Source organism: Rosa chinensis, chromosome 6 (genome assembly GCF_002994745.2).
Source record: "Rosa chinensis cultivar Old Blush chromosome 6, RchiOBHm-V2, whole genome shotgun sequence".
NCBI classification, from domain to species: domain Eukaryota; kingdom Viridiplantae; phylum Streptophyta; class Magnoliopsida; order Rosales; family Rosaceae; genus Rosa; species Rosa chinensis.
Genome location: NC_037093.1, coordinates 56,052,837 through 56,080,580, shown reverse-complemented (window position 1 = coordinate 56,080,580; position 27,744 = coordinate 56,052,837). Strand labels below are relative to the sequence as shown.

The following is a 27,744-nucleotide window of genomic DNA, read 5'->3' as shown; positions in this document are numbered from 1 at the left end:
CGGGAATACAATTTTTTTTTTTCTTTTCATCCCCAAGTGCCCCATTGGGAGGATGGTTCTGCCAAAGGGAAGACCGATTTTTAAGAAAGTTGTCATCTCCAACTTTATGAAATTAATTTCTGTAGTTGTTAATTTAGATTGTCTAGAGGCGATTTTTCTAGTTAATGAAATTAAGAAAGGGTATTTCTAAATGTACCCAGCAAATATCTTAACAAATCTAATTCTAAAATATTGTGTTAAATTTTCCAAGTTTACCCTTCAGAAAAATACACTCAGCAAACCCTTACAAAAAATACACCCAGCAAACTAGAGAGAGAGAGAGAGAGAGAGTTGATAATTGTGGAACCATCAAAACTAATCCCAATGTTTGGTTCGTGTCAACCGTTTGTTTTGTGTATCAAACTCTTCCACTCAACTATTGTGAAGTATTCATTAATAATCATACTCATTCATCATACATAGTTTCAGTAAGCTATTCAAGCTCTTCCACTTCAAAGACTTGATCGAGAGAGAGAGAGAGATGATTGTTGTTGTCAATTGAACTCGTTGCTATTGGTGAGCTCAGAATTGGTGAAATGGATGGCTTCATCTCTCTCATTCAAAATGTTTATGGGTTCTTCAAGGATAGAAGGCCTTTCTGGGTCCTCTCTTCTCTCCAATCTTCGAAACCTTCGCACAATTCTTGGTCTGCCATTGAATGCTATGTATGTGTTTGTGTCCGTAAGCCAGGTGATGCTGGAAATAGAAAAGAAAGTGCTGAATCTTCTCCTCTGGCACATGCGCTCATGGCTTCTAGTGGCTTTTCATGTGCCTTTTGTTGCATAGCTTAACGTCACTTTAAATCTAATACAAATTGAAAACCAAGAGTTTTTATGGAGAACATAGTTGGAGGTGGGGGATTGTGAAGATGGTAGACTATGGAACAAATTGGAGGGGGAAAGTGTTTGGCTGGATTTCAGTTTTTCATTTAGGCATTCAAAACAAGGGTAAATTCAGAAATTGTGGGATAAATTTTTAGATGCTGGGTATACTTAGAACTTTGCTGGGTTAAATAGAAAGACCCGAAAATGAACCTTGTCTTGGTAGTGAATGCATTATTGTTAAGGAACTATAAGATGTAATGGCATGCTCATATATTCCTAAACTATGTTTTGTTAGAAAATAAGGGGCCGCTAAATTGAATATATAATCAGTTAATCACAATATACATAAACAAAAATAAACTACATTAATATATAGATAGTGTACGAATATAAACTACAATATATATCAATCCTAATATAAATTGATTGAACAAAAACAGAAGCACTAGTTTGATTCCTGAGAAAGGCTTGCGAAGCAATGTTCTAAGACCGAATTTCGTCCCCACACATGTGTTGCGGTTTGCTTGAACGTCTGTCCTGCAGGGTACAAATCTCAAGGTGTTGCACAGATGCCTTGAAACCTAGTGAACTTTACTTGTGTTTTGTCGAGTTTTTTGTTGCAAAGAACATTGACGTTCTTTTTATAGAATTTACATAAATAGACGCAATTGTTCATTTATTTTGAATTTTAACAAAATAGCTGCAACTGTCTGGACCAGACTTATCTAATTGCAATTATCTTTATCAAAATTATAAAAAGAAAGAATCATTTATTGGAATTTAATTAAAAATATATTATTATATTAACAAGACATTCAACCCAATGGCCCTTGCATTTCATCCCAATAAATCTTGCCTCTCCACTTGTCCATTTAATATAAAGTGTTGTGTATACACATATAAAGGATCCAAGTGGGAGACTTGTTTCGAATGTAGGACTTATTTCACAAAATTCTAACATGTTTTTCAAGGCAGTGTAATATGGTTGCTTATAGGAAGTTCTACATATGTTGTAGGTGAGCGTGGTCTATATTTAACGAAGACTCATTCTTGGCTCATGATATGGTACTGCAGCGTTTTATACGTTAGCCCTATTAATCTATTATACTCTTTGCATTCTATAATTTTAGGAGGGTTGTGCCCATACTAATTAGTCCGGGCTGCCCCGATCATAGCAAAATAACAAAAATAAAAACAAAAGGACCCGTGAACTTAGTTTTTGTTTTCACCTATTTTCTCTCTTCTTCTTTTTTTTTCATTGAAATTTTATTCACACATTGCTAAATGATAGATACACATCTCTTACTTAATACACAATCTATTAACTTTTTGAGTGTTTCTATTTGAACCTCCAAATCTGCTCAGTTGACCTCAATCTATTATGAATTATTAAATGACATATATAATCTTTTATAAAATGACTATTAAGGACAATAATTATACCAAAAATATATATATTTAATTTCTCTAGACTTTCCAATTCAATAATATTATATTGCATTCTTTATTATTTTCCTTATCTATTTTCATTTTCTAATTTCACTACATACTCATTAAAGCATTTATATATATTTGATAAGAATTAAAACTATATATAATCAAGATCATGTGGCATAAAAATTTCTATCATCATATATGTTGAACGCATATTGGTGAGGGATAACAAAAGAAATCATATTATGACCTAAACCCCAGTCTATTAATTATATTTACAAAAAAATAAAAAAAAGAGCTAGCAGTAAAAAAAAATTTCTAAAAAACTATTAAATAATTAATCATGAGGTACAAAAAATAGAGAAAATAATTAAACATTAAGAAAAATTACTCTTCATATTTTTTTTGCACATCCACAAGAGAAAAAAAAAGAAGTTTAAAAAAAAAAACAATTCTTTTTTATTAGAAATTAATTTTTAAAGCCCAACACCTTGTGTTTGAGTTTCTTTTTTATTAGATAAGAGATTTATGTAATCTGGTTAAGAAATGAATATGTAATTAATAGTTTGTTTGCAAATTATATGAGTGAGGTTATTTCAGGAACTTGAGTGAGGTTTTGCGAGTAAATTTAGTATTTGAAAATTTGATAGGAGTTGTAAAAAGCAAGGAGGTCAAGTGAATAAATTTGGAGGTTCCAATAGAAAAACTCTCACTTTTTTATTTTAGGACTAAATATTGTTTAGTCCTTGAGCTTTTGACCATAAAACACTCACTACAAAAAATAATTGCAACGGCTACCCCGTTTCGCGTCGGCACCCTTTTGCCGTCGCAAAAAATTGACTTTTTGCTTCGGCAAAATTACGCCGTCGTAAAACTTGCGACTGAGTTGCTACGCCGTGGCAATGGGGTAGCCAAACTTTAATATTTATCTTCGGCGAACGTTTGCAGTCGCAAACTTCCAATGCTTGGCGACTGCGTCTAAAATGCCGTCGCAACTAGAGAACAACTACGAGCCCAATTCTCTTATTAAATCTATTTTCTCATAAAAAAACCCTAGCCTATTTCTCTCAATCCCTGTTCTCTACCGCATCCCTCTTTCTCTTTCTCTCTGTTCTCGATCTCACTGAAGCAGATCGGATCGGAACTTCCCGTCGCTGGTCCTCCGTGTTCAGTCTCTCCGCTCAGTCCTCTCTCTCTCTCGCTCAGCGGCTCAGTTGTTGTCGTTCTCTCTCTCTCTCTTATACATATCACTTTGTCTCAGCGGCTCAGAACCAGATCGGAACCGGCGGCTTCAGCTTCTTCATCGCTCAGTAGCTCTTGCTCTCTCTTTCTCTCTGCGCGCGCGGCTGCTCTGAAGACTGAAACCAGATCTTTCCGAACCAAAAGAAAACCCCCAAAGCCTTCTCTCTCAGCCTCTCTCACATCTAGCCCTAAATCGCTCTTCGTTGGTATGAAATTTCAACCCTTTCAAACTTTAATTGATACGTTTGATTTGCAATTCGCAGTTTTCAATTAGATAACATAGAAAGTTTCATGCTTTAATTTAATTTCTGTGAGTTTTTGTGAAATTCAACCCTTTTTATGATTCATTGTGCTTGAACTGTTGGATTCTAGACTCTAGTCAAGTTTCAATCTTGTTTCATTGGCACCCATAACCCTTCTTTTCGAATTAAGCTCTTAATGTCTTATAGCATCTGTATGCATCTGTTGGTTGTGTAATTTTGCTAATGGTTCTGCTTCTTCTGTTGTTTTTCTCCTCCTGTAGATTTGAGTAATGTTTTTGTTGATTTTTAACTTTCGTATTCGCCTTTCTCAAAATTAGAGTCTGTGTTTTATGAATTGGTTTTCGTTTATCTGTTGTTACCGTGGAGTTTTCAAAATTGACTTATGAGTATGCCCATTCATGATGAGAAACCCCTCAATTGATGATGCAGGGTGGAGAAATAGAAGAGGTTGTATAAGCTAGAGAGTTGTTGGAAATGAATGCTGAAGCTTTGCAAGTTGCTAAGGCATACCGCCACCTTCTCAAAGCTGTCAAGAACCACGTTGCCAAAGAAGACACTAAGCGGCATTTCAGAGATTATGTAACTGAAGAATTTAGATTCACATGAAAAACCCAGATACCATGGAGTTTCCTACCTAATTGATTTTTTCCTGTGGTTTTCTTTGAAATTTGCAGGTATTTGAGCAATTATGGTTCCAGGTAACCCCTCTGTTCTTCTCCATTTAACTAATTTGGTTTCCCAAATTGCACATTTTTTTTCTTTTTCGTGTCGATGGGCTAATGTCTGTATAATCTCTTTTTTTAATACGTTGTCCATGGGCTATTGTAACTCCTTAATTGTAATACTTTGGTTCAGGTTTAGTGGTTGATTCTATTATAATTGTACTTTTTCTGTTTTCTGTGTGGTGATTAAGCATTTCTTCTTTCCTTTTTTTTTTTTGGGGGTTCCTGAACAGGGTAGTGGTAAACAATTCTGGTGTGGAAGAAAACAAGGAAAAGACGGTGGTTATCTAAAGCTTGACTTGTACGAGAATTCTGTTATCTAAAGTTGGGGAACTGCATATTTACCTTGCTAGCAATCTAATTTCATGGTATAATTTCTTCATTTTGTTTCTGTTTTTACTAGCTTTTCTGTTTATACTTTTGGGCTATGTTTGTTACATGGGATTGGACTGGATTGGAGTAACTTATGTAAGAAAATAAGACTCATCCCACGTTTGGCACACATGAGGACTCAATTAAATGAGATTAGAGGACTCAATTGAATGTTGATCAATTCTGGGTTTTTTCTTTCTTTCAACAACGTCTGTGTTTTTATCTTCTTATTTGGTTGTTTGTTTTCATTGATTTTGGATGTTGATCAATTCTGGGTCAAGTACCTGTAACTGGTCATGTAACTGGTCATGTAACTGGTCACGTAATTGACCAGGTAACTGACCATGTCACTGACCAAGTAACTGTAACTGGTCATGTAACTGGTCACGTAACTGACCATGTCACTGACCAAGTAACTGACCATGTCACTGACCAAGTAACTGACCATGTCACTGACCAAGTAACTGACCATGTCACTGACCATGTCACTGACCAAGTAACTGTAACTGGTCAAGTAACTGACCATGTCACTGGTCAAGTAACTGACCATGTCACTGGTCAAGTAACTGACCATGTCACTGACCAAGTAACTGGTCACGTAACTGACCATGTCACTGTAACTGGTCACGTAAGGGATACAATTTCTGGATTTGTCTTCAGCTTTCTCATTCCAATTTCTTTTCTTCTCACAAACTCATAAAATTGTTCATGTCTGCAAATTACCAACTTTTAGTCCAATACACAAACAAACATGGGATAAGACTATTTTGACTATTCTGCTCTTTAGTCCTAAGCAGTACCAAACATGGGTCAGATATTAACATAACATATCCCAGGTTAGAAGAGTCCTAGACTATTATAGAAAATAATGTGGGTGATAATAGTCCCACGTAACAAACACCACCTTGAAGTATGTCATTAGTTATAATATCAGTTGTTAGGGATTCTGCTTAGTGCTTATTTACTTGGGGTAGATGCCATGGATAATTGTGTCATTTGTTTATTTTTGGATTTCATAGTGGAATGGATGCTAAGGGTTACTACTTTTTCTTTTCATTTACAAATGCATTAGAGTTATCTGTTTTGTTCTTGTTCGTTATTGTCTTCGCTATTGTGATGTGAGATCAATATATTCTAAGCTGCAGCATAACAGAATGTTTGCTGTAGTCTCTTCCTACTTTCATTTTTCCTGCAGCTTTGTTGTTTTTGGGAATTGCAGGGATCAGCTGTGTATAAGGTAAGCTTATTTGGGGTGAATACTGTTTGAGTTTTTGATTCATGGTTTACTTGATTTAGTGCTGGATGTGTTGGATGAGGAATTTATATATGTTTGAGGTCTTGAATATATAAATTACTGATTATATAGTGATATCTTGTGCTTTGAACAGTTCAAGGCCTATTGGCAATGACGTAATTAGCATTTATTTGGGAACAATCTTCTTGCAAGGAAAGGAGAGGGCTGGAAATCCTGAGACATTGAGTCTAAAGCTAGGAAGTGACATTATTTTAACTGAAAAGGTTAGAAAGTTCTATCTCTCATATAAACATTGTTTTGTAAATTGAAGGCTTGAATTAGAAAGTTTTGTGCTCAATTTGTGGGTCAGTTTGAATTTGAAGTGATTTTAGGGTTTTCAATTGAGTAATTGGTGAGCAAACGATATGAGTTTGAGAATTTGACTTCATGAACTCTCATTTTTCTGAATTCAATTTTACTTGAAATTATAGAAACTGCAATCTGCTTCAGAAAAATTAGATAGGATCTTGCTTTTATTTTGGTTATACCTAGTCTGATTTATAATGACTTCTTGCATAATCTACACTAATATAGACTGCAAGAAAAGTTCAACTTAATTCAGGTTGCAACTTCACTTCATTCCGATTCTGACTCTTTTGTGGATGTATAAAACGAATAAGGAGAGAATATGTAGCCTTTGCTGTAATTCACCACCTCTTTTGTGCTCGTATCAGTGGATTTACTGCATAACGTGATGACTTTGGGGAACTAGTTATTCATCTATATGCTGTGATTGTCATTCATACAGTTGTTAATGTCCTCATTGCATACTAATATGTTGTGTTCTTTTTATCTGGACTTGGGTTTATTTTGATGCTGATATTGATATTTATCAATTGTACTTGTACCTCTTCTATCTTAATTTGTTTAATTTATTGTTTTTTTAAGGTTCAACCCTGCGGTGGTATTTGGAGTGACAACTGCTCTTTGAAAATGGGAAGAAGACGCCCCTTCATACTTGCAGGATCTCTCATTATCTCTGTTGCCATGCCATAAGTCAATCATTGCAATTCTAGAGCTGCGTGCTAGGTGGGGGAACAGGTAAATATTCTTATTCACTTGTTCTTCTTAGTGTGTACTAGTGCATTCATTAAAGCATTATGGATCTTCCTCTATTTGTTATTTCAATTTTAATTAGATTAGTTATATGCCTAATGCTTGAATGATGTTATAAAAAAATTGGCAATGATGGAAAGTTTGCTTGTTTCTTTTTCTTTTCTACAGGAACTCAGCTAGCTTGCATGAATTTTGTTTTTTGGGGAATTGCAGGTAACCCTTATCTTTTTCATGTGTTGGATGTCTGTGTCCTCAGTCCTACAATTGTTTCAAGTGATACATTATTGCCAATATTTGTTAGCATCTGTTTGCCCGTTGTTGTTGTTCACATATATATACCTTTATTAATTTATCAATGATGAATATACATACTAGTATCAACTTGTAAAAGAAACACTAGCTTTGATGACACTTGGTTTGAAATTTCCTCTCATACTGCCATTCTCTTTGTAATATGATTATAAAGAATGGTGTAACCTGCGATGTTCATTATTGAAATTGGGTTACGGTGTGACATTGAAAAAGGGTGATATGCAAAGCCATACATGATATATTTAATTTTTTTTTTTGATGTCTTAGGTTCCAGATGCAACTAGTGACCATGCATGAAATTCGGAGAGAGTCTGTAGGAGAAGAAAGGAATCCAGATTCAAGCAGTGATAGAGCAATGGGCTGAGTTTCAATATGTTATTGCATATTTTTGTTAAGTGTTACTCTTAGTTGTCTTCATTAGGAACTTGATTTTGGGCATATATAAATTAATTTGTACTTCTTCTAATTACCTATACTGACACTGCAACAATTTAATTACATTGCAATGAAATAGATGAGCTAATGAACAATATATGTGTTGTGTATTCATGATATTTTTATCCCATTTTTGGATATTGCAAAAATACAGGTTTTGTTAAAAAAAAAATATTGGTTAGCTACTAACATCAGTGAATTGCGGTAGCCAAGAATATTTTTCTATATAACACCACACCGAAGCTACGGCAACGAGACCGTAGTAAAATTTCCTATTGAAAAATTGGCGGGAAGCAAATTAGTTTGGCAGCAAAAAAAAATTGGCGGGAAACAATTTGGCGGGAAAAAAATTTAGTAGGAAACAAATTTTGGCGGGAAGTAATATAATTATCTTAATATTAATTATGCTGCGACGGCAATTTGCCGTAGTATATTTTGTAATGGCGACGGCATTAGGGGTAGCATAAAACCGTCGCAGAGTAAGTGTCGCAAAACTCTTTGCCGTCGCAAAAGTGGTCTGCTACGGCAAAATGCCGTGGCAAAAGATATTGGCGACGCCACCAACGGCGACGGAAGCTTTGCCGTCGCAGAGCCGTCGCAAATGCTTTTTTGCTACGGCAAAATAGCTTTTCGCTACGGCAAGGCGCCGTGGCTATTGCAATTTTTTTTTGTAGTGACTTCAGTCCCTGACCTTCTAATTTCACACATTTAGTCCTTGTACTTCAAAATTTCGGACCAATAGGTCCTTACCGTCTAAAACCTCAGTTAAGTCGCAGCAAAATGTCTATTATGCCCTTAGTTCTTTTTTTAAAATAAATTTATTCCTTTCTCTTTTATTTATTTTTTCTTTTTTCTTTTTTTTCTTTTTCTTTCTTTTATCTCTTCTCCTCCACCCTCTACGAGGAATGATGAAGAAACAAACAGAAAGAAAGAAAGGGAAAAAATAAAAAAATTCATTTTCCAATAAAATAAAATAATTAATTAATTAAAAAAAAGAACTGAGGGCATAATAGACATTTCGCCACGACTTAACGGAGGTTTGAAATTTTGAAGTACATGGACTAAACGTGTGAAATTAGAAGGCCAGGGACTGAAGTGTTTTATGGTAAAAAACTCAAGGACTAAACAGTATTTAGTCATTTATTTTATTATTTTACTAGAAACACAACCCCCAAACTTCCTAAACTATCCTCATTCACAATACACAATATCTTTTCATTAAATACATATCCTTTTTTTTTTGCTGAAATAAATTGAGATAAATATCTGGTAAGAGACTACCTATTTTTTTTCTTATACAAGAGAGACTACCTATTGCATTACTGCAGTTGAAAAAAAAAAAAAAAAACCCAAAGAATAGCATATTACACTAGAAGACTCAGAATCAATTCCCCAATGGCTCAATGTGAGAGTTTCGGTAAATCACATGGTCATCACTAAAGTTAATACAATGGCACCCAAAGAATGATTTAATTGCTTTTCACTTGTTGGGTTGAACATACTCAAATGCCAATGGGGAATTGCTTGTCATTGAGGACTTGACCAAGACAATATTCATATGCCAATTGTTGAGATTTGTGAACTACTGATGATGAAATTCGAGCGAAACAAAACAATACATCACAAGAGTTCTTGAGGAATTTTTCAACGATTTTCACTTGCTCTTGTTTGTCCATATCATTTGGATAGTTAATACATTTTTGAAACTAGATTGATAAGAAGGCTCGATTCCATGCATGCTAAATTATTGAGAATCAAATTCATGATATCCATCTGCGGTAGACTTGGAAAAAAAAAACTGCATATATTTCTTAATTCCAACTATGTTTCTTTATTGTTAATATAAAGGATTAATTTCAGTTTACCCCCCTGAGGTTTGGGGGTGTCATCATTTCACCCCCTGTACTTTCAATTTTGAATTTTTACCCCCTAAACTTTCCAATTTCAATCAGTCGTGTCCAATTTCTACTATTCCGTCCAAATTGGACGTTAAGTTTGACTTTTGAGGGCTAAAATGGTCATTTCAACATAAAAAAAATTAAATAATTAATTAATTTTTTTTCTTCTGTTTTTTAGTTTTTTTTTTTCCCTTTTGTTTCTTAGTTTTTTTTTATTTTTTTATTTTGTCTTCAACCTATACACCACAAGTTATAATAGGTTTATATAAAAACAAAAAAAATACCCTAGGTGGTTGAAAGCCGCTCGCTGGTCTACGATATTTGTGATATATCTCTGATAAAGTGAAGAATTTTAGAATATATCCTCAATAAAGTGAAGAAATATTTGTAAAAAATAATTTTACACTTTATCTGTAAATAAATATTTGTATATCCCCAATAAAGTGAAGAAATATCTGTGTAAAATCATTTTTGGTCTACGATATTTTTGATATATCTCCAATAAATTGAAGAATTTTATGATATATCCCCAATAAAGTGAAGAAATATCTGTAAAAAATGATTTTACACTTTATCTGTAAATATCTGTATATCCCCAATAAAGTGAAGAAATATTTGTGTAAAATCATTTTTTACAGATATTTATTTACAGATAAAGTGTAAAATTATTTTTTACAGATATTTCTTCACTTTATTAGGGATATATCCTAAATTCTTCACTTTATCGGAGATATGTCACAAATATCGTAGACCAGCGAGCGGCTTTCAACTACCTAGAGTATTTTTTTGTTTTTATAAACCTATTATAACTTGTGGTGTATAGGTTGAAGACAAAATAATAATAAAAATAAATAAATAAATAAAAAGAAGAAACAGAAAAAAAAAAAAAATCAGAATTTTTTTTAATTTTTTTTATGTTGAAATGACCATTTTAGCCCTCAAAAGTCAAACTTAAAGTCCAATTTGGACTGAATAGTAGAAATTGGACACGACTGATTGAAATTGGAAAGTTTAGGGGGTAAAAATTTAAAATTGAAAGTACAGGGGGTGAAATGATGACACCCCCAAACCTTAGGGGGGTAAACTGAAATTAATCCTGATATAAATATCTCTTTTGGTAATTTAACTTACCCATAAAATGTGATGTTGGGTGTGTGAAATTAAAAAAGGGATGTGTATTAAGTATTTAGAGGTGTGTGAATAAAATTTCTCTTTCCCCATTCATAACTTTTTGTATTCATTATGTTTCTCATAATTTAGAAAGGGAGATGATATTCACACTCTATTTGTTTATGAAATTAGTATCCATACTCTCTTTTGTGTTTAATTTAGAACAAAAAAAAAAATACAAGTAGTAATTTCAAAAACAAAAATGAGTGTGAATATCTCCTTCCTTTAGAAAAATTCAGTGAGATCTTTGCCAAAATAAAAATAAATAAATAAATCAGTGAGGAATCATGTTGACACAATGACACTTACGCAGTCTATATACCCTCCTCTGAAGTATATGGACCTCATTCTAATAGATCGACTTCCTTTATCTACCTAGTCTAGATTGTTCTGGCATGAACCTGAATTAGTTAAGGTTAAAGTTGAGGCTGGGACTGAGTGATCCAAAGTAGAGGGCTCAGTCAAAAGTAGTGCTCTAGAATTTTAGCTAGATCATTGTTCTTGTGTTCTTCATATGGTCGGTTGGCTCGGTCAAAGAATAAAGATCCCATTATCCAAATTGGCCAGTGGAGGAAAACTACTTGCTGCATTTAACTATGACCTATCGTGAGGCCAAGGGTCCCCAACTTGGTAGGTCATTTTCCTATATATAGAGGAAATTAAGTAGAAAATTAAAGATAGCTATGACAGCTGACTAATTAACACCAATGATATAACCATCACCTACTCGATCAACCTGCAGGTTGCTTCTGTTATGAGGTTTATCTGCTGCATGCATGCCCATAAAAGCTTAACCTAACTCCATTGAAGTTTATATATATACTACCATCAGACCATTTCATCTCCATCTTCATCTCCTACATTAACGTATTGGGAAGAGTTATATGGCTAAAAGTACCAAAAAGGGATTTTACGTACGCGTACGTAGCAGGGTTTATTAATAGCAGACACTGGGTTTATATTTAGGGTTCATTTGCTTTTGCAGTGAGACTCGATTTATTTTTGTTCTTTCGGATCGATATACATACTCATACCGTTGGAATGAATAGTACGCATTTGTCGTCTAAATGCATTTGCATCATGTTAACATCAATAGCCTCAAAATATCCTCATGAATGTGTGACTACAGAGCAAAGCTAGCTGCATATACATGTAGGGTTTTAAAGTACGGCTAATAAAGATGAAGCCAAGGCAAATGCAAACTGATTTTCTTTTCTTATTTTGTCCTTTCTTTTGGTGGGGGATTTAGGGTTTAGGATCGGAAAAGAGGATTGTTTTGTAGATTCGACCAAATCGATCATGATCCCAAGAGGGCCAAAGATCAAACTCAAATCATTCCATCTTTATATAATCCAAATGGAACAAACATTAGAGATCGACTACAACTTACAGTTGTCATGCCACTGCTTCTCTATAATTTAATGAAACACAGTTGACCCATTGTTATGCTAGAAGAATATTATACATAATTGCATATTTAGCAGTTTATTCCTATTCTCTTTGACCAATAAACAATTTTTGGGAAATTAAATTGGTGAGTTTTATGAGCTAGCTCTCACAAATAATACTTTCCATTCGATGACATTATGTGACAGCATATAGTTATATCTGGTACGGTGTGCTCTCTTTCAGTCTTTTGTGTGCTGAAAAAGAGGTATAATCCACTCTGCGTAAGTGAATATTCTAAATTTCTAACCATGTGGCCTGCATAAAGGCTAAGTTACATTGATATATAATACACACACACAGGGGTTGAAAATAATGTATTTTGACAATTAATTGCACGCCATGTTATATCTATGGCCTCATAAAGTTCTATAAGTAGGGCTGGTGGTATTTTCAATATTCCTTCAACTTAGGCCTCATCATTTAGCCTTTTGGCCCTAAGCCTGCCCGGCCCTGCCCTATTTGGCCCTTGCATTAGGGCGGGCCAGCCCTGCCCTTTCTCAAATAGGGTAAGGTAAGGGTTATGCAAATGAAACCCGGCCCTACCCTACGGCTCGGCCAGGCCCGTTTGAGCCCGTTATGGCCAAACCCGGCCCAGCCCTTTACGCTCGCTCAATTAATCCCTAATGATTTTTTATTTTTTCTATTTTTTAAATATGTTTCTCTTTAGTCTATAACATACAACTTATCTCTTTTTTGTAATTAATTTCCTAAACTTTATTTTCTTTAATTTTTGTTTCCTTTGTTAAACAACAATTAATTTTGGAAGATTTAGAGACATAGTTAATTGAATATAACCATCTTGAGTCTTGTATTAACTATATAACCATTGAGCCACATTTTGAGATAAAAAATAAAAAATAAAAAATTTCTTTTTATTAAACAAATTAAAGCCCTTTTAGGCCCATTTCGGCTCTATTTGGCCCTATTTGGAAGGCCGGCCTGACCCGACCCTTTCGGGCAGATAAGGATTAGCATATTTAAGCCCCGGTCCGACCCTAAATTTTGTTGACTTTGATTAGACCCGGCCCGACCCTAAGCCCTAAAATTTAGGGTAGAGCCAGCCCTAGCCTGGCCCATGATGACCCCTACTTCAATAGTTGAAGATTCCAATTATTGAAAACAAAAAAGAAGTCAGAAAAAAGACATCTTAGGATCCCAATAATATGTCGAACAACACAGAGTGATCATAATCCTTCTGCAAGTACATTGAGTATTGACTACTATGGTAGCATCACGATGTAATTAATTGAATACTAAGGAAGGGTAAAATGAACCGAAGAACTTCCTTATATATATATACCTTTCAAATATGAAAGAATACACCGACAATGATGATTCATAGAAATGAGAAGATCGGTCACCTGTTATACACATTTTCTTTTACATTTATTCTTCTTTTCTGTAGTTTTTATTTCTCAATTTTCGTTAGAACTCATTTTAAATTTATTAAAAAAAAAAAATTGATTCAATGAAAAAAAATATAATTTTCTTGTTCAAAGTGATCCACTGAAAGTGAGATCATATCTCCACCTAGATTTTTTTTCTTAGGTTTTGGTCCCTACTCTATTAACATTATGAGTGATCGGTGGTTCTGAGACTCAAAAAGAAAGAAAGAAAAGAAAAGCTTACAACAAGTACCACAAGAACTAGCTTTCAGTCCAAAGTGCCACACTAGCTGCTACATATACATCCCCCACATTATTGAAAGGCAAAGATTTCTAAAGAGACATTTGTATCAAAAGAGAGATAGCAATATAGCATGTTGCTTTTGGAAAGATCATGATATGAAGATTAAACCATTACATCACAGGACTATACTTTTCATTCAAGAATCCAGTGAAAACTAAAATTGTTGGAACTATGAACAACAGCTAGCTAGCTAGCTAGCATGGATTTTGGATATACATTAACAATTATTGAGAGTCTAATTGATTTGGGAACTTGAAGATTGTTGAGTAACTTTGGCTTGAAAAGAAGCTAGCTTTCCAAATTTTAGAGAGTGATGAGAGAGATTTGCATAACAAAAAAACTGCTTTACACATCAGTTGAGAGCAAAAGAAGATTTTTTAGGTCCTACAAATAGCAAAATACATTACAAGGCTATTCTATTGGCTGGTCAAACACAAAGTAGTGCAAAAATAGCTAAACAACTAATACATAAGAGACCAAACCCATTACAAGCCCTTTTTATTTTCCCCCTAATCCTAAATACACTAAGCTCAACCATTTCATATCTTAACCAGTACATTGTACAAAGTTAAGCCTCCCCTTTCCTCACAACACACTATAGATACTCTTAATATTGCCCAACATTTTCACATAATGTTGCAGCCAATTTCTTCATCATCGTCGGTAAACGAATCAACAGGATCAGAAGGCGAGTAGATGTCCGGGTGATAGTACGTGTTTTCATGCATAGCAGGGGTAAAATATGAAGCACTTGAGCTCGGGTACGTCGTACTGTAACTTAGACCATATGCGACCGGAGGCTGATAATACATCTGTGGCGGGTATGGACCCGGGTATACATGTTGGATCGGTGGGCCGAGATTCATGGCAGCCATTGGGTGAGAAATGTCTGGACCAACCATAGGCGGCCCATTAGTACCCGCCGGATGAGCATCACCTAAATGCTCACTGGGGATACCAGTGCCACCACTAGGAGGATTCCCGTTTTGCGCTTTCTTCTTCTTTTTCTTTTTCTTCTTTTTGGCTCCAGTTGAAGCACCAGCACCAGCACTTTGTTCTCCACCAGCTTCATTGTTTTGATTCCCACCCTCTTTGTCTGACTCACCGTCATCATCATCAGCATCATCACCACCATTTTCATCAGCTTGTTGGTCTTTCTCAGCAGAATTTTTCGCTTCATCGCCATTCTCACCATCTGCTTCCCCATTATCTTTCTTCTTCTTGGACTTCTTCCCCTTCTTAGGTTCTGGCCAGAGCTCGGCGTGCTTGCCCGACTTCAACAGCTTCTTGAGTAAGGTCTCTGCCCCCACGTTGCCAGTCACTGTGACCTTGTGCTGCTGAGAATCAATCGCAATAGTGTAAACCCCTGTGGACAATTCATGGAAAATTCATTAATTATGAACAGATTATAGATATTTATATAAGGATCATATGAATCCACTAAAGCAGGAGTGAACACTCGACTATATGATGATCGCATAAATCCACTAACACACAAGTAAGCATAACCATGTACTTGCCTTCAATGCTTTGAAGAACTTTCTTGACTTTCCTTTTGCAGCCTTCACAATGAATCGAGACTTTCAACACCCATGTCTGCAAATCAGAGGAGATCATATGGATTTGGTTAGTTCGTAACAGTTTGAGACCAAGATAATATTGTAATTCATGAAGAAAATCAAGACCTTTCACTATTATTTACCTGGTATTTCAAGGATCCAGGAGGTTCTTCAGCTGGTTTTGTTGCCATGTGAGAGAGAGAGAGAGTTGATGGAAGTGGAGAGGAAGGAAATGAAAGATAGCTTAGACTGTTTTGTGTAAGCTGAGGCTTGAGGAAGGAATATAGAGAGTCAGCTCTAAAAAGTGGAAGAAAAGCAAAGGCATCTGGTGTGGATGCCACATCACCTTCACACCTAATGAACCACTACATCTCTCACACATCAGCAATCTATAACTGAACAAGCTCAACTAGAATTGACTGCAGGAAATCATTCACAAACTCACACTCAAACATGGGTTTGAATTTGTAGGTGAGAAATATCATGATGGCAAAATTTACGATTTACAGTTCCAGATATCATCAATCCAACTCTTACTCTGCCCGTGGATAAGTGACCAGAGCTTTTGATTGATGATCACTACTTTTGTACCAAGGGAAATGTGGGGTGAGGGGGTCCTCTTGTGGCTTTACTCAACCTTTATTGGCTTTTCATGCATCTTTTGCAGTTACCTAGATGATCAGACGTTCTTTACTTCTAGGCTTTAATCATCACTTTTTTACTGGTATTCTGGTGTGGTACTGATAATTGATCCAGATGGGGCCAAAGCATAACCTACCACCAAAATGCTGATGGGCTCATCATCTGATCAATCTATGTTAGGAGACCTAGAAGGTTCTAAGCAATCAAAGAAGGAACGAGAGCAGTAACCATCGCCCTTCAACTTTGAACTAATCAGAATAGTGTTATAAATTGAAGTAAATAGCTCTAGCAACTTCTATAATGCACTAACATACAGTAACATGTTCATCTACAGATGATTTAGTTAAATGTCCAGGTGACAAAGTAACTGAGCTTGAAAAGACAAAGGCAACTTCCTTTGCATTGCTTTCAAAGTTCCAATCAACTTTTGAAGGATTTTTGGACTATTACCAGGTAACTAGTAAACTAGAACGAAGAAAAAGCATCCAAACTGTTTAACAATGTAACTGTATCTTCATGACCTTATACCAGCAAGAATCATTTAAACCTAATTGACTAGTAAATTGATGTAAATAGCTCTAGCAACTATGACAATGCACTAACCTACAGTAACATATTCATCTGCAGATGGATTGGTGAAATGTCAAGGCAAAAAAGTAACTGAATTCGAAAAGACTAAGCCAACTTCCCTTGCGTTGCTTTCAAAGTTTCAATCAAATTTTGATGGATTTTTGGACTAACCAGGTAACTAGTAAACTAGAACAAAGAAAAAGCAACCGGAATTGTTTGACAATGTAACTGTATCTTCATGACCTTATACCAGCAATAATTTTCAAACCTAATTGACAATTAAAAAGTCTATAGTCTATATACGGGACTTCGTCTTTCCAAACAAAGTATTCGATGATTGAGAATTTTGGAAACTTAAACTAATATACCACTTTCTTAAAAAATATATGCATAGTACAAAGCTACAGTAACTGCAAATAAATGCCTTCCTTTTATCAAATGGGAGAAGAAAGCAGCTTTACAATGGAAAAACAGCTAGTAGTTAGCAATTAATGTGCTTGCCAGCAGTACGTGTCCTTGAAAATACAAAGGCACAAAGATAACAACGATCATTCTCAAACGCAACTGGAGCAGATGAAAAGATTAAAGATTACTACTAAACAGTGGCAGCACTTTTGCTCAAAGAGTATTTTAGCATTAGAGATAAAAGGCAAATGTAGAGGTCAGTATCATTTCAACATAAAACTTCAATATTGTCACAGCAGACAACAATGTAATTCGGCTTCACTTATCTGCACTTTGTATAAGCCAATGTTTTTCCTGGTCTAGATCACTGGAGTGACTTGTGACTGCACTTGGCACTCACAACAGCTCTTGCTTTATTTTTTATTTTTTTTTGGAATACAACTGCGATCATTATGACTAAAGATCCAAATAGAAATCTAAACTCGAAAAGAAATGAATAAATGATTAAATCATCCTAAAGCAGGCCAAAATATCAGCAAAATGACTTGACTCTCTTTTGAACCCGAGCACCTTGACATTTCAACAGTCTAGTTAAAGTTGGCTACTGGGGAGTCCTTCCCACCTTTGGCTCCTAGATCCATAAATATTACCATTCTCTCCACTTACAAGCTAAGGTTCAGGGGACTTTAAAGAAATAAGAGATCTAAATAAACCTTGATATGCACTTGCAAGTAGTCTAAATAAACCTACTCCCAGGAAGTTCAATGACCAAATGAGCCTTCTTCATATAACACATAAACTAGTTTCTACTATAAACAGAAATATAACCTAGAAATTTAGGAAACTGAAGACCTTTTGCAATAATTTAGATTGTAAATGCATATAATCATTCTTCATTACAAACACAGTGAAGTTCTTCTCTTATCAACTACCACAGAGAGGGAGATTTAGATCAATATCTCAACAAGCACAACTCCAAGGTTGCTATAATTTACTATCACTGTTATAAACTTTTCTGAACAAAAGAACACCTATGATAATAGAGACAAGAGCAGATGAAGCACCTTGTCGAGAAAGCCAAAATTCAGTCCATGTCAAGGGCTTTGTGACCTCAAATAGCACACTCTTAAACTTCTCTTTCAAATCCTCTTGTGATCCAGTGTTATCAATCACTATGTCAGCCTTAGTCCTCTTTAAATCGAGTGACATCTGAGCATTTATTCTGTTTCGAGCATCATCCTCACTTGTTCTGTCCCTCGACATGAGTCTCTGGAGCTGTGTTTCAGGATCGACCCATACAACAATAATGGGCTTTGTCCATCTGTCCATCTTGGCCTCAAACAATAGAGGGACATCAAGAACAATAACCTTAAACCCCTTCAACCATAGCTTCAAAATTGCCCAAAAGATTCCAGATGATATGTAAGGAGCCAGTAGTCTACAAAAAGATAAAATCTAGACATTAAAGTTGATAGAGGCATGTAATTTGTATTATAAGGCACTCCAATACATTATCCAGACATTAACCGAAATAAAAATCACCAACATTCAGCAAGCAATCAGTAGATCAAATGGTGACCATGTAAATTTGTAAAACTGTATGATTTGCTCCACCATACCAGGTATAATTTAGAACAGTTTACAGATAATGCGCTTGTTTACAACTAATAGTGTTACAAAGAGATGCTCTCAGTGAGATCACATAATTAAATTATGCAATTTGTGAGAAGGTACATACCGATTCAAAAGTTGGCGCTTCTCAGGATTAGAGAATACAATTTGCCCTAGTTTAAGCCTATCAACTTCTCCATCAGGTTGCAAAATGCCCTGTCCAAATGCTGAAACAACCTTTTTCCATCCACCAGTTCCCTTCTTCAATACATCCTGAAACCAAACATACTAAGTCCATGAAAGACCTAAAGACAACTGATTCACATATTTTTTTTTATAACTGTCTAAATTAGTATGCTTCAGCTTTTGCTCATCACTTACTCGAGCCACAAGATCGGCGTCAACAACAGGTATGTCATGGGCCTTGAAGAGATTTGAGACAGTGCTCTTCCCAGACGAAATCCCACCTGTCAGTCCCACTATCCTCATTCTTCTTACGTCTACTCAGAAAGATCAAAGAACGGTGATTAACAAAGTTCCTGACGTTAACTAATTCCAGTAAGAAAATTACTTTCATTACACGAATTTCTGAGGTATTTAAATTTGCTACACTCAATAAGAGCACTTGTACCGCAAATGGGAAGAACAAAAGGCAAAATTTTTCATCACCAAAACAAGAAAAGGCAAAACTTTTTGGACAAAGGCCTAATTTCCCAGATTTCTTTTACTCCTCTTATTGTTCTTCAGTATGCAGATTTATTTTCATCATCAAGCATCCGCCACATTATCATCATCCTCCATCAAACCACAAGCATAAAAAGTATCCCAAGAATATTGACAAACAGCTTATGGTCTCAAAATGAGGTCTACCACTAAAGAACTAGTGAATATGAATCATAGCCTTTGCACATGTATAAGTTTCTGCCCAGAAACAGAAAAAGTCAACTAATTTCATTCCAAATTCAGTCAAAAACAATCATGGGAAACAACAAAGAAGCAAAAGCTACCTCAATTCTAAAGCTTTACACATACCCAGAGAAAAGAAAATTCTATATCTCCCATCAAAGATTAACAACAACACTTAGACATTCAATAGCAAATTAAGCATAAATATTTTTAGGGAATGATGCAGATTCTAGATGATATTGAAATTAAACACTTACTGTTTCTTCAAGAGAAACCAGAACAGTTTTCCGTCCGAGTAGTTCAACTGGGTTTTTCCAGTCCCCATGCTTCCTTTAAAACTACAAAGATTTTCAGTCTAACTTTAAATAACACCTGTTCACGACCTTCACCAACAAGCGCATCTGGTGTAGTGGTATCATAGTACCCTCCCACGGTACTGACCAGGGTTCGATTCCCTGGATGCGCATTTTTGTTTTTCAAATCTTTTTGACAAATTATAAAAACAAAAACTGTATTGCGCGCCACCACTGAGTCCTTGGTTCTTTTTGCTCTCTGTTTCTCAAATTCCATGTCGCAGTTGAACGTCACAACCACGAGACTCCTCTCACTCCTACCCAACTGCTCCTCCATCACTCACATCCATCAAATCCAAGCCCAGCTCATCACCCAAAACCTCCACTCAATCACTACCGTCGCCTCCACCTTCATCACCGCCTGTAAAACCCTCGGCCTCCTCCACTTGGCCCACCTTCACTTACTCACCCAGCTCCCAAACCCCCATGTCTTCACCTGCAACTCCCTCATCAGAGCCTTCTCTCATTCCCACATCCCTCACGTCCCTCTCTCTGTATACACCCACATGCGCAAAACCTCCATTCCTCCCAATCACTACACATTTCCTGTTCTTTTCAAGTCCTTGTCCGACGGCCGGGACCTCAGACAAGGCCGATGCTTGCATACCCATGTCGTCAAATTGGGTCAGTGGTGTGATATCTACGTCCAGAACTCGGCTCTGGATTTGTACGCTTCCTGTGGCCGGATGGACCTATGTCGAAAGGTGTTTGATGAAATGCCTCAGAGAGATGTTGTGTCGTGGACCGGTTTGATTAAGGGGTACCGGAACTTGGGGAAGTATGACGATGCGTTGATTGCTTTCGAGCAGATGCAGTATGCGGGTGTGGTGCCGAATGCTGTGACGATGGTGAATGCTTTGGCTGCGTGTGCAAGTTTCGGGGCGCTTGAGATGGGGGTGTGGATTCATGAATGCATAAGGAGGGAGGGATGGGAGTTGGATGTGAAATTGGGAACAGCGTTGATTGATTTGTATGGAACATGTGGGAAAACTGAGGAGGCTTTGGCTGTTTTCGATACGATGGAAGAGAAGAACACATTTACTTGGAATGCACTGATCAAGGGGTTTGCTCTTGCCAAGAGCGGCGAGGAGGCAGTTTGGTGGTTTGGGAGAATGGAACAAGAAGGGTTCGGTGCAGACGAAGTGACTTTGGTGGAACTGCTTTCTGCTTGTAGTCACTCGGGGTTGGTAGATGTTGGTAGACAAATTTTTAGTTCCTTGAGCAATGGCAAGTATGGATTTTTGCCGAGCGTCAAGCATTATGCTTGTATGATTGACCTCTTGGCTCGTGCCGGGTGTCTTGAAGATGCTTTCAAATGCTTAAGAGAGATGCCTTATGAGCCTAGTAAAGCTATGATGGGGTCATTGCTGGCTGCCGGTAAAACTTATGGGGACTTGGAGTTGAGCGAGTTTGCAGCTACAAAGCTTGTTGAACTGGAGCCGGGGAATAGTGCTTACTATATCTTGCTGTCGAATTTGTATGCCGAGATGGGTAGATGGGATGATGTTGAGAAAGTGAGGGCCATGATGAAAGAGAGAGACCTTAAGAAAGACTTGGGTTGTAGCTCGGCGGAATGCAAACCCTTTGACCAAGTTGATCAACTAGTAGCGCAATAAGTCGGATTGCATTTGCAAGCAAAGTAAGCATAACCCCTTTTACTATGGCAGTTGTTAGTCAGTAGTATCCATGTTTCTGTTAATGGACCAAGTACAAGTGTGTCAAGCCAAACCTGAATATCATCATTGTTGATTCTCTGATTTTCTACACAATTCGTGGAATTCTCTCTGTGCCTATCAGCAGTTTCCATTATTGAATTGGAATGTTTCTGTTTTACTCGTTGCAATAAGTTTATTGGGCGGTGAATTTGCAGTGCTCAGCTTGTAGCATGGGTAAATGGCAAACACAAACTTCAAACACCCAAAAGAAATTGTCAAAGCAAATGCAGAAGGCATCAAATTTTGCATTGAAGACAAGAGACAAAAGGTCAAAGGCGTAAAACAACGAGTTATAAAAACAGCAGAGTCTTGTGCAACTTATTGGAGGAAATGAAAAGGCCAAACATACGATGCCAAGATATATAGGTAAACATTGAAGATATGCGACTGTTCAACAGTGATCTACAGCAGTCTTTAGTAAGCTCTCATGGCAACGACTTTTTTCCAAGCAGGCCTTGCTGTGATATCAGCTACCCATGCACTAACATTTGGGCGGCACTCGAACAGCTTCTTGGCTTGTGTTCTCATCAAGTAGTGTATTATTGGAAGGTGGTGAAGATCTGCCAAGCTGAAGCAATCACCTCCCAAGTATTTCGATTGGCCGAGACGAGTTTCATAGACATCGAGAATTTTACCCAACTTAGCTTCAAATTCCTCCACAACTGCGAAGTCTGTGGCCAAGCCTAGGAAAGGCTTCATAGCAAGCTCATCTTTCAGTTTTGAGGCTGGTGGGTCGAACGTATGAGCCTCCACCTCTGCCCACACTGATAGAATTGCCATCTTCTTCGAGTCTGGGAATATCAGCGGGGTTCCCTTTGAAGCGTACTCACGGGCAATGTATTGTGTAATTGCTCTTGATTCTGCATTTCACAAGGTGGCATCTGAAATTCATAAGCACAGTTTTATATATGCTGACATGCTGTGTGAATTTGATGTGGCGGAGCCAAATACAAACTTACCAAAGAGCTGAAGATCTCCGTCTTCAAAAGCGGGAACTTGACCAAATGGCTGGATTGAATTCAAACAAAGAAATGTAAGAACAAAAGAGACAATATGTCAAAGCAATTCTATATTCATTTCATGAGACTTACATTAAGGGCAAGGAAGGACTCCTTTTTATGTTCACCAGCTATCATGTCTATCGGAACAAGCTCGAATTCAACCTCTTTCTCATAGAGGGCAGCCAAAACTCGCGATGCCGCCGTTGAGAGAGCGTTTCCATGGAGTTTGATGCCGGCCATGATTATGGGGCTGTGTTTGGTTTGGAAAATGAACTGAGAAAAAGATGTGCTTTGATTTGGTCTGTGCTATGAAGCTTTTGACATATGGCCTTATATTTATAAAATAAGCTAGGAAAAGAGATCAATGGTCAATATGCCTTTCAACATCCTTTGGGGGCCTGAAAATGATTAAATATCAAGAACAGTACCTGAGAATCCAAGACGCAGCATTTTCCCCTTCATGCTTTCGGCTATCCAAGACGCAGCATCTTGAGCAGTTACCTGGTGGTCTGTGCTATAAGCTTTTGACATATGGCCTTATATTTATAAAATAAGCTAGGAAAAGAGATCAATGGTCAATATGCTTTCAACATTCTTTGGGGGCCTGAAAATGTTTAAATATCAAGAACAGTACCTGAGAATCCAAGACGCAGCATTTTCCCCTTCATGCTTTCGGCTATCCAAGACGCAGCAGCTTGAGCAGTTACCTAGTGGTTTCACATGCCTCTTCTAGGTGCATTTCTATTTCAAATGTTCTTCAAGCTGGGTTGCAATGCACGTATGTTTCTGGTTAGGGTGCAGGCGTTCAACTATCTTCTTAGAGCAAGTTCACCCGTTGGGTCACCAGAGCAGGAAACTATTCACGGCCACTGGATCTTTGCTTCCACCCGTTGGGTTAGGGTCACCAGTCAGTTACTGTTCATCGAATATTTTATTTTATTTTTTTTTGGAAAATGAGAAATGTATGATGTAAATAAATAGTATTGATAAACAATTTGAAAATGCAACCATAGAAAATTTTATTGGTAGACAAATTATATGTCCACCGACACTTTTTTTTTTTTTTTTTTTTAACTCCATAGACAGTTTTTGAAAAGTGTGAAAAAATTTAAAACTCCACCGACACTTTTATCACATGTACACTACCGACAAAGTTTTTGAAAAGTGTGAAATTTTTTTTAACTCCACCGACACTTTTAACACATGCACACCACAGACAAGTTTTTTGAAAAGTGTGAAAAAATTTAAAACTGCACCGACACTTTTATCACATGCACACCACCGACAATTTTTTTTGAAATGAGTGAGTGATAACCCACTGACACTTTTATGTGTGAAAATTTTCAATAAATAAACATGATGTTTTCACTACATATACACACCATCCGAGCTTAACAAACCTTCACCCTTTTCATATCTCTAGCATCACATATTTCCTAAATTTCCCTCGTTTCAATAAACAATTTGTGGGATCAAATTCGACGGTCTCAGGATGAAGATGATGAAGGTCACCAACGCCATTGTCATCACTGCAGTCACAGAAGAATCTGGAAACCAACACCGAGGGCACGGTTCACATCCGGGTCATGCACCAAATGAGGAACGACTTAGAGAAGAAAGGGGCAAAGGTATGTTGGCCGACTACTTTGTCGACCGGCCAATGTTCAAAGATTGTGAGTTCTGAACATGTTACAAGATGAGTCTCAATCTCTTCAAGCGTATATTTACTGACCTTTGCCAGTATGATCGTTACTTTGTTCAAAGATCAGATGCTACCGGCAAAGTCGGACTGCTTCCGGACCAGAAGATGACAGCTGCCTTGCGAATGCTTGCTTACGGTACAGGGGCAGATCAATGTGCTGAGTATTGTCGGATGGCGAAATCCACCTCCGTCGCAGCCCTTCAGCGATTTACATGAGGAATTGTTGATCTTTACTCAGCAAAATACCTTCGCGCTCCTACTGCTGTCGACCTCAGACGACTTATTGTCAAAGGTGAGAGCAGAGGTTTTCCAGGAATGATTGGGAGCATCGACTGTATGCATTGGCAATGGAAGAATTGTCCGACAGGTTGGGCTGGAGAATATAGTGGTAGGAAACAGATCCCCACTATCATCCTGAAAGCAGTCGCATCTTACGACACCTGGATTTGGCATGCATTCTTTGGAATGCTCGGGGCATGCAACGACCTCAACGTCTTGGCAAAGTCTCTGTTGTTTGATGAGCTTACCGCCGATAGAGCACCTCTGATCCAATTCCAAGTTAACAACAGATTTCACAGTTTAGAGTACTATCTCGCTAACGAGATTTATCCTCGATGGGTGACTTTCTTGAAAACAATTCGAAATCCTACACGCCCCAAGGAAATCGAGTTTGCAAAGGCTCAAGAGGGGTATAGGAAGGATGTAGAAAGATGTTTTGATATATTGCAGTCACGGTTTGGTATTGTTAAAGGAGCTGCTCGTGGGTGGCATAAAAAGGACCTTCGATACATCATGTTGACTTGTATTATATTACACAACATGATTGTCGAGGATGAACGATCTAAAGACAGCGATGATGAGTTGGAGTCCGACGGTGAAGAGGATAACAATATGAGGCCCAAGATTGCTGAGGTATGGGAGGGACCAACCGGTAGAGACTTTGATCCTGTTGGTAGAGATGCTCATCATATGAACGGATTCATGGACCGCTACCAACAAATTAGATCTGAGCACAGTCACTCCAACCTTCAGGAAGACCTCATTCAACACTTTTGGGAATTTCAAGGCAACAGGCGTATCTAGATCTGCTTTTTGTGTGTATTTTCATTTAGTTTTTATGTTTTTAATTATGTTTGTGTGGTTTTCATTTAGTTTTTATGTTTTTAATTATGTTTGTGTGGTTTCATTTAGCTTTTCATTTGTAAGGGTATTATTCAAATAAATTTTCATTTCATCAATCTAATATTACATAAGTGAAAAACCAAGCATTGGAATCATAACAATACAATTATTTAAAATATATAACTCCCTAATTTTCCTAATCTTCATCTTCATTAGGAATTCAATTTGTGTTTGTGGGGTCATTCATATGGTTAGGGTTGGTGGATTCACCCGAAGAGAAAGGTAGGGAAGGGACTCCACCGGTGAATAGTGGTTGTGGATAGCCACCGGTGAATGGTGTTTGTGGGAAGCCACCAGTGAATGTTGGTTGTGGAAAACCACCAGGGAAATAAGATTGTGGATAATACCCTCCGGGGATTGGTGGTTGTGGATAGCCACCGGGGAAAGGAGGTGGTGGATAATATCCACCGATGAATGGTGGTTGTGGGATGTTAGATCCACGGGTTGCATCTTCATCTTCTTTCTCCGCAATTTTTTTTTGTTTTCTTTGCCAGTAATTCTTTTTGGTTGGCGTCATCTTACTTGTGTCCATCTCCATAATACGTCATTCCCTCTCTTGAATTTTGAATTCCCTCTCTTGAATATCCAATTGCAAGCGTATATAATTTCGTTGTTGTTGGTCACGGAGATGTCGAGCATATTCCTCATCACGTTTCTCCGTAGCAGACAGCATTGATGTTTGGTTGGTTGCTATAGTCTCCACAGCGGCTGTCAGAGGAGTGGAATCATTACATGCTTTCTTTCCTTTCCGAATAGCTTCTTTGGCAACCTTCTTTCCTTGAGGCCTCACCGAAGGATTGGGAGTTGCATCGGCATTTACCTCATCTGCATCTATGTCCAACTGGACATGAGAATCAGGAATGGATTGTTGTGTGTGCACCCGTTCAGTTCCTCCCCTGGAGGTTCCTCCAGCCGAAGAGGAATGGTTTGAAATGTCACCAAATTGTTGAAACCCCTTAACAATCTCGTAACATTCTAAACTAATGAAATCACCTTTTTTTGGTTTTCCTTTCGATTTGGTCATCGCAGCTCTCCACAAATCTTGTGCTCGTCGTCACTATTTAATTTAAACAAAAAAATATAAATATATTAGTACAAATATAAACGAGGTACAATGTATCAACTATTTAAATCCACCTACTGACTTTAAGTATAAGGTGAGTATAAAGTATAATTAAAATAAATTGAAGTCTAAAGTATGATTATGAAGTATAATTATCAACTAAATTTTAATATACCAACTAATAATTTAAAGTATAATTATCAACAAAATATTTGAACTAATAATTTAAAGTAAGATGTATCAACTAATTAAATTTTAATATACACTAAAAGAATCATAAAAATTAATATTCATGTTACACAACAAATTCATACCTCATCAATCATATTCGCACCACTCTTGTACCAACTTTTCGCTTGCCTTAACGCACAATACCAAGAATAAAGTTTGACTTTCAAGGTTTTCCACCTCCCTTGAAAAGCTTGCATTGATCGGACATATCCATCCCAATTTTCGGCATAGTGTTGGCGTACCTCTATCCATAGATCATCTTTTCTGCGGTCCGTACCCTTTGCCGGATCTTGGCTAACAGCCCTCCAAGACTTGCACAATTGAATGTCTTCATTAGTCTGCCAACGTGTCCCGTCAATACTTGGATTTGATACGGGTTGGACAATCGTATTGCCTCGTACGCTCATATTGGAATCAAAAAATTTCGGAAGATGAAAGCTATGAGGAGAAGGAACAAAAAATTTTGAGGAAGAAATATGATTTTTTTGGTGTGAGAAGTCAAATAGGAGGTGAGGTATTTATAGGAAATTGTGGTTATATTTTTTTTGTTACCGTTGTAATCTAACGGTTATTATTTTTTTTTTTTTAACCTCTGCAAATGTTGA

General features: G+C 36.9%; 5 protein-coding genes, 1 long non-coding RNA gene and 1 other non-coding gene across 10 annotated transcripts; 4 read left to right on the top strand and 3 right to left on the bottom strand.

Annotated features, from left to right (window-relative positions):
* Nucleotides 1-3,203: 3,203 nt before the first annotated feature.
* LOC112169689 lies at nucleotides 3,204-8,092 on the top strand. Of its 3 annotated transcripts, none has more exons than XR_005801449.1 (8): nucleotides 3,204-3,745; nucleotides 4,232-4,500; nucleotides 4,758-4,892; nucleotides 6,064-6,133; nucleotides 6,285-6,414; nucleotides 7,079-7,231; nucleotides 7,415-7,459; nucleotides 7,826-8,092. It is a non-coding gene; the product is annotated as an uncharacterized LOC112169689 (long non-coding RNA). The 3 variants fall into 3 exon arrangements; XR_002924834.2 differs by having other exon boundaries at nucleotides 6,042-6,133; XR_002924833.2 differs by lacking the exon at nucleotides 6,064-6,133 and having other exon boundaries at nucleotides 3,208-3,745.
* A 6,463-nt stretch (nucleotides 8,093-14,555) lies between these two features.
* On the bottom strand, nucleotides 14,556-16,293 carry LOC112173389 (heavy metal-associated isoprenylated plant protein 36). Its single transcript, XM_024311002.2, has 3 exons — nucleotides 15,902-16,293; nucleotides 15,720-15,795; nucleotides 14,556-15,565 (listed from the first exon to the last, which is right to left on the bottom strand). The coding sequence occupies exons 1-3, from the start codon at nucleotides 15,947-15,949 to the stop codon at nucleotides 14,826-14,828; spliced, it is 864 nt and encodes a 287-aa protein (XP_024166770.1). The 5' UTR covers nucleotides 15,950-16,293; the 3' UTR covers nucleotides 14,556-14,825.
* Nucleotides 16,294-18,245: 1,952 nt separating this feature from the next.
* On the bottom strand, nucleotides 18,246-20,281 carry LOC112173390 (dephospho-CoA kinase). Of its 2 annotated transcripts, none has more exons than XM_024311003.2 (4): nucleotides 20,150-20,281; nucleotides 19,368-19,486; nucleotides 19,114-19,259; nucleotides 18,246-18,813 (listed from the first exon to the last, which is right to left on the bottom strand). In XM_024311003.2, exons 2-4 carry the CDS (start codon nucleotides 19,473-19,475, stop codon nucleotides 18,360-18,362), a joined length of 708 nt encoding a protein of 235 aa, XP_024166771.1. In that variant the 5' UTR covers nucleotides 19,476-19,486; nucleotides 20,150-20,281; the 3' UTR covers nucleotides 18,246-18,359. The 2 variants fall into 2 exon arrangements, with proteins under 2 accessions (XP_024166771.1, XP_024166772.1); XM_024311004.2 differs by having other exon boundaries at nucleotides 19,368-19,525; nucleotides 20,150-20,189.
* A 6-nt stretch (nucleotides 20,282-20,287) lies between these two features.
* Nucleotides 20,288-20,358, top strand: TRNAG-CCC. Its single transcript has one exon. It is a non-coding gene; the product is annotated as a tRNA-Gly (tRNA).
* An 88-nt stretch (nucleotides 20,359-20,446) lies between these two features.
* LOC112173388 (pentatricopeptide repeat-containing protein At5g43790) lies at nucleotides 20,447-22,255 on the top strand. The gene is made up of 2 exons (XM_024311001.2): nucleotides 20,447-21,884; nucleotides 22,116-22,255. The coding sequence occupies exon 1, from the start codon at nucleotides 20,461-20,463 to the stop codon at nucleotides 21,859-21,861; it is 1,401 nt and encodes a 466-aa protein (XP_024166769.1). The 5' UTR covers nucleotides 20,447-20,460; the 3' UTR covers nucleotides 21,862-21,884; nucleotides 22,116-22,255.
* LOC112173393 (glutathione S-transferase) lies at nucleotides 22,186-23,286 on the bottom strand. The gene is made up of 3 exons (XM_024311006.2): nucleotides 23,052-23,286; nucleotides 22,920-22,968; nucleotides 22,186-22,820 (listed from the first exon to the last, which is right to left on the bottom strand). The coding sequence occupies exons 1-3, from the start codon at nucleotides 23,199-23,201 to the stop codon at nucleotides 22,375-22,377; spliced, it is 645 nt and encodes a 214-aa protein (XP_024166774.1). The 5' UTR covers nucleotides 23,202-23,286; the 3' UTR covers nucleotides 22,186-22,374.
* Nucleotides 23,287-24,453: 1,167 nt separating this feature from the next.
* On the top strand, nucleotides 24,454-25,746 carry LOC112171617. Its single transcript, XM_040508594.1, has 3 exons — nucleotides 24,454-24,634; nucleotides 24,731-24,799; nucleotides 24,902-25,746. The coding sequence occupies exons 1-3, from the start codon at nucleotides 24,454-24,456 to the stop codon at nucleotides 25,744-25,746; spliced, it is 1,095 nt and encodes a 364-aa protein (XP_040364528.1).
* The last annotated feature ends 1,998 nt before the right edge of the window (nucleotides 25,747-27,744 follow it).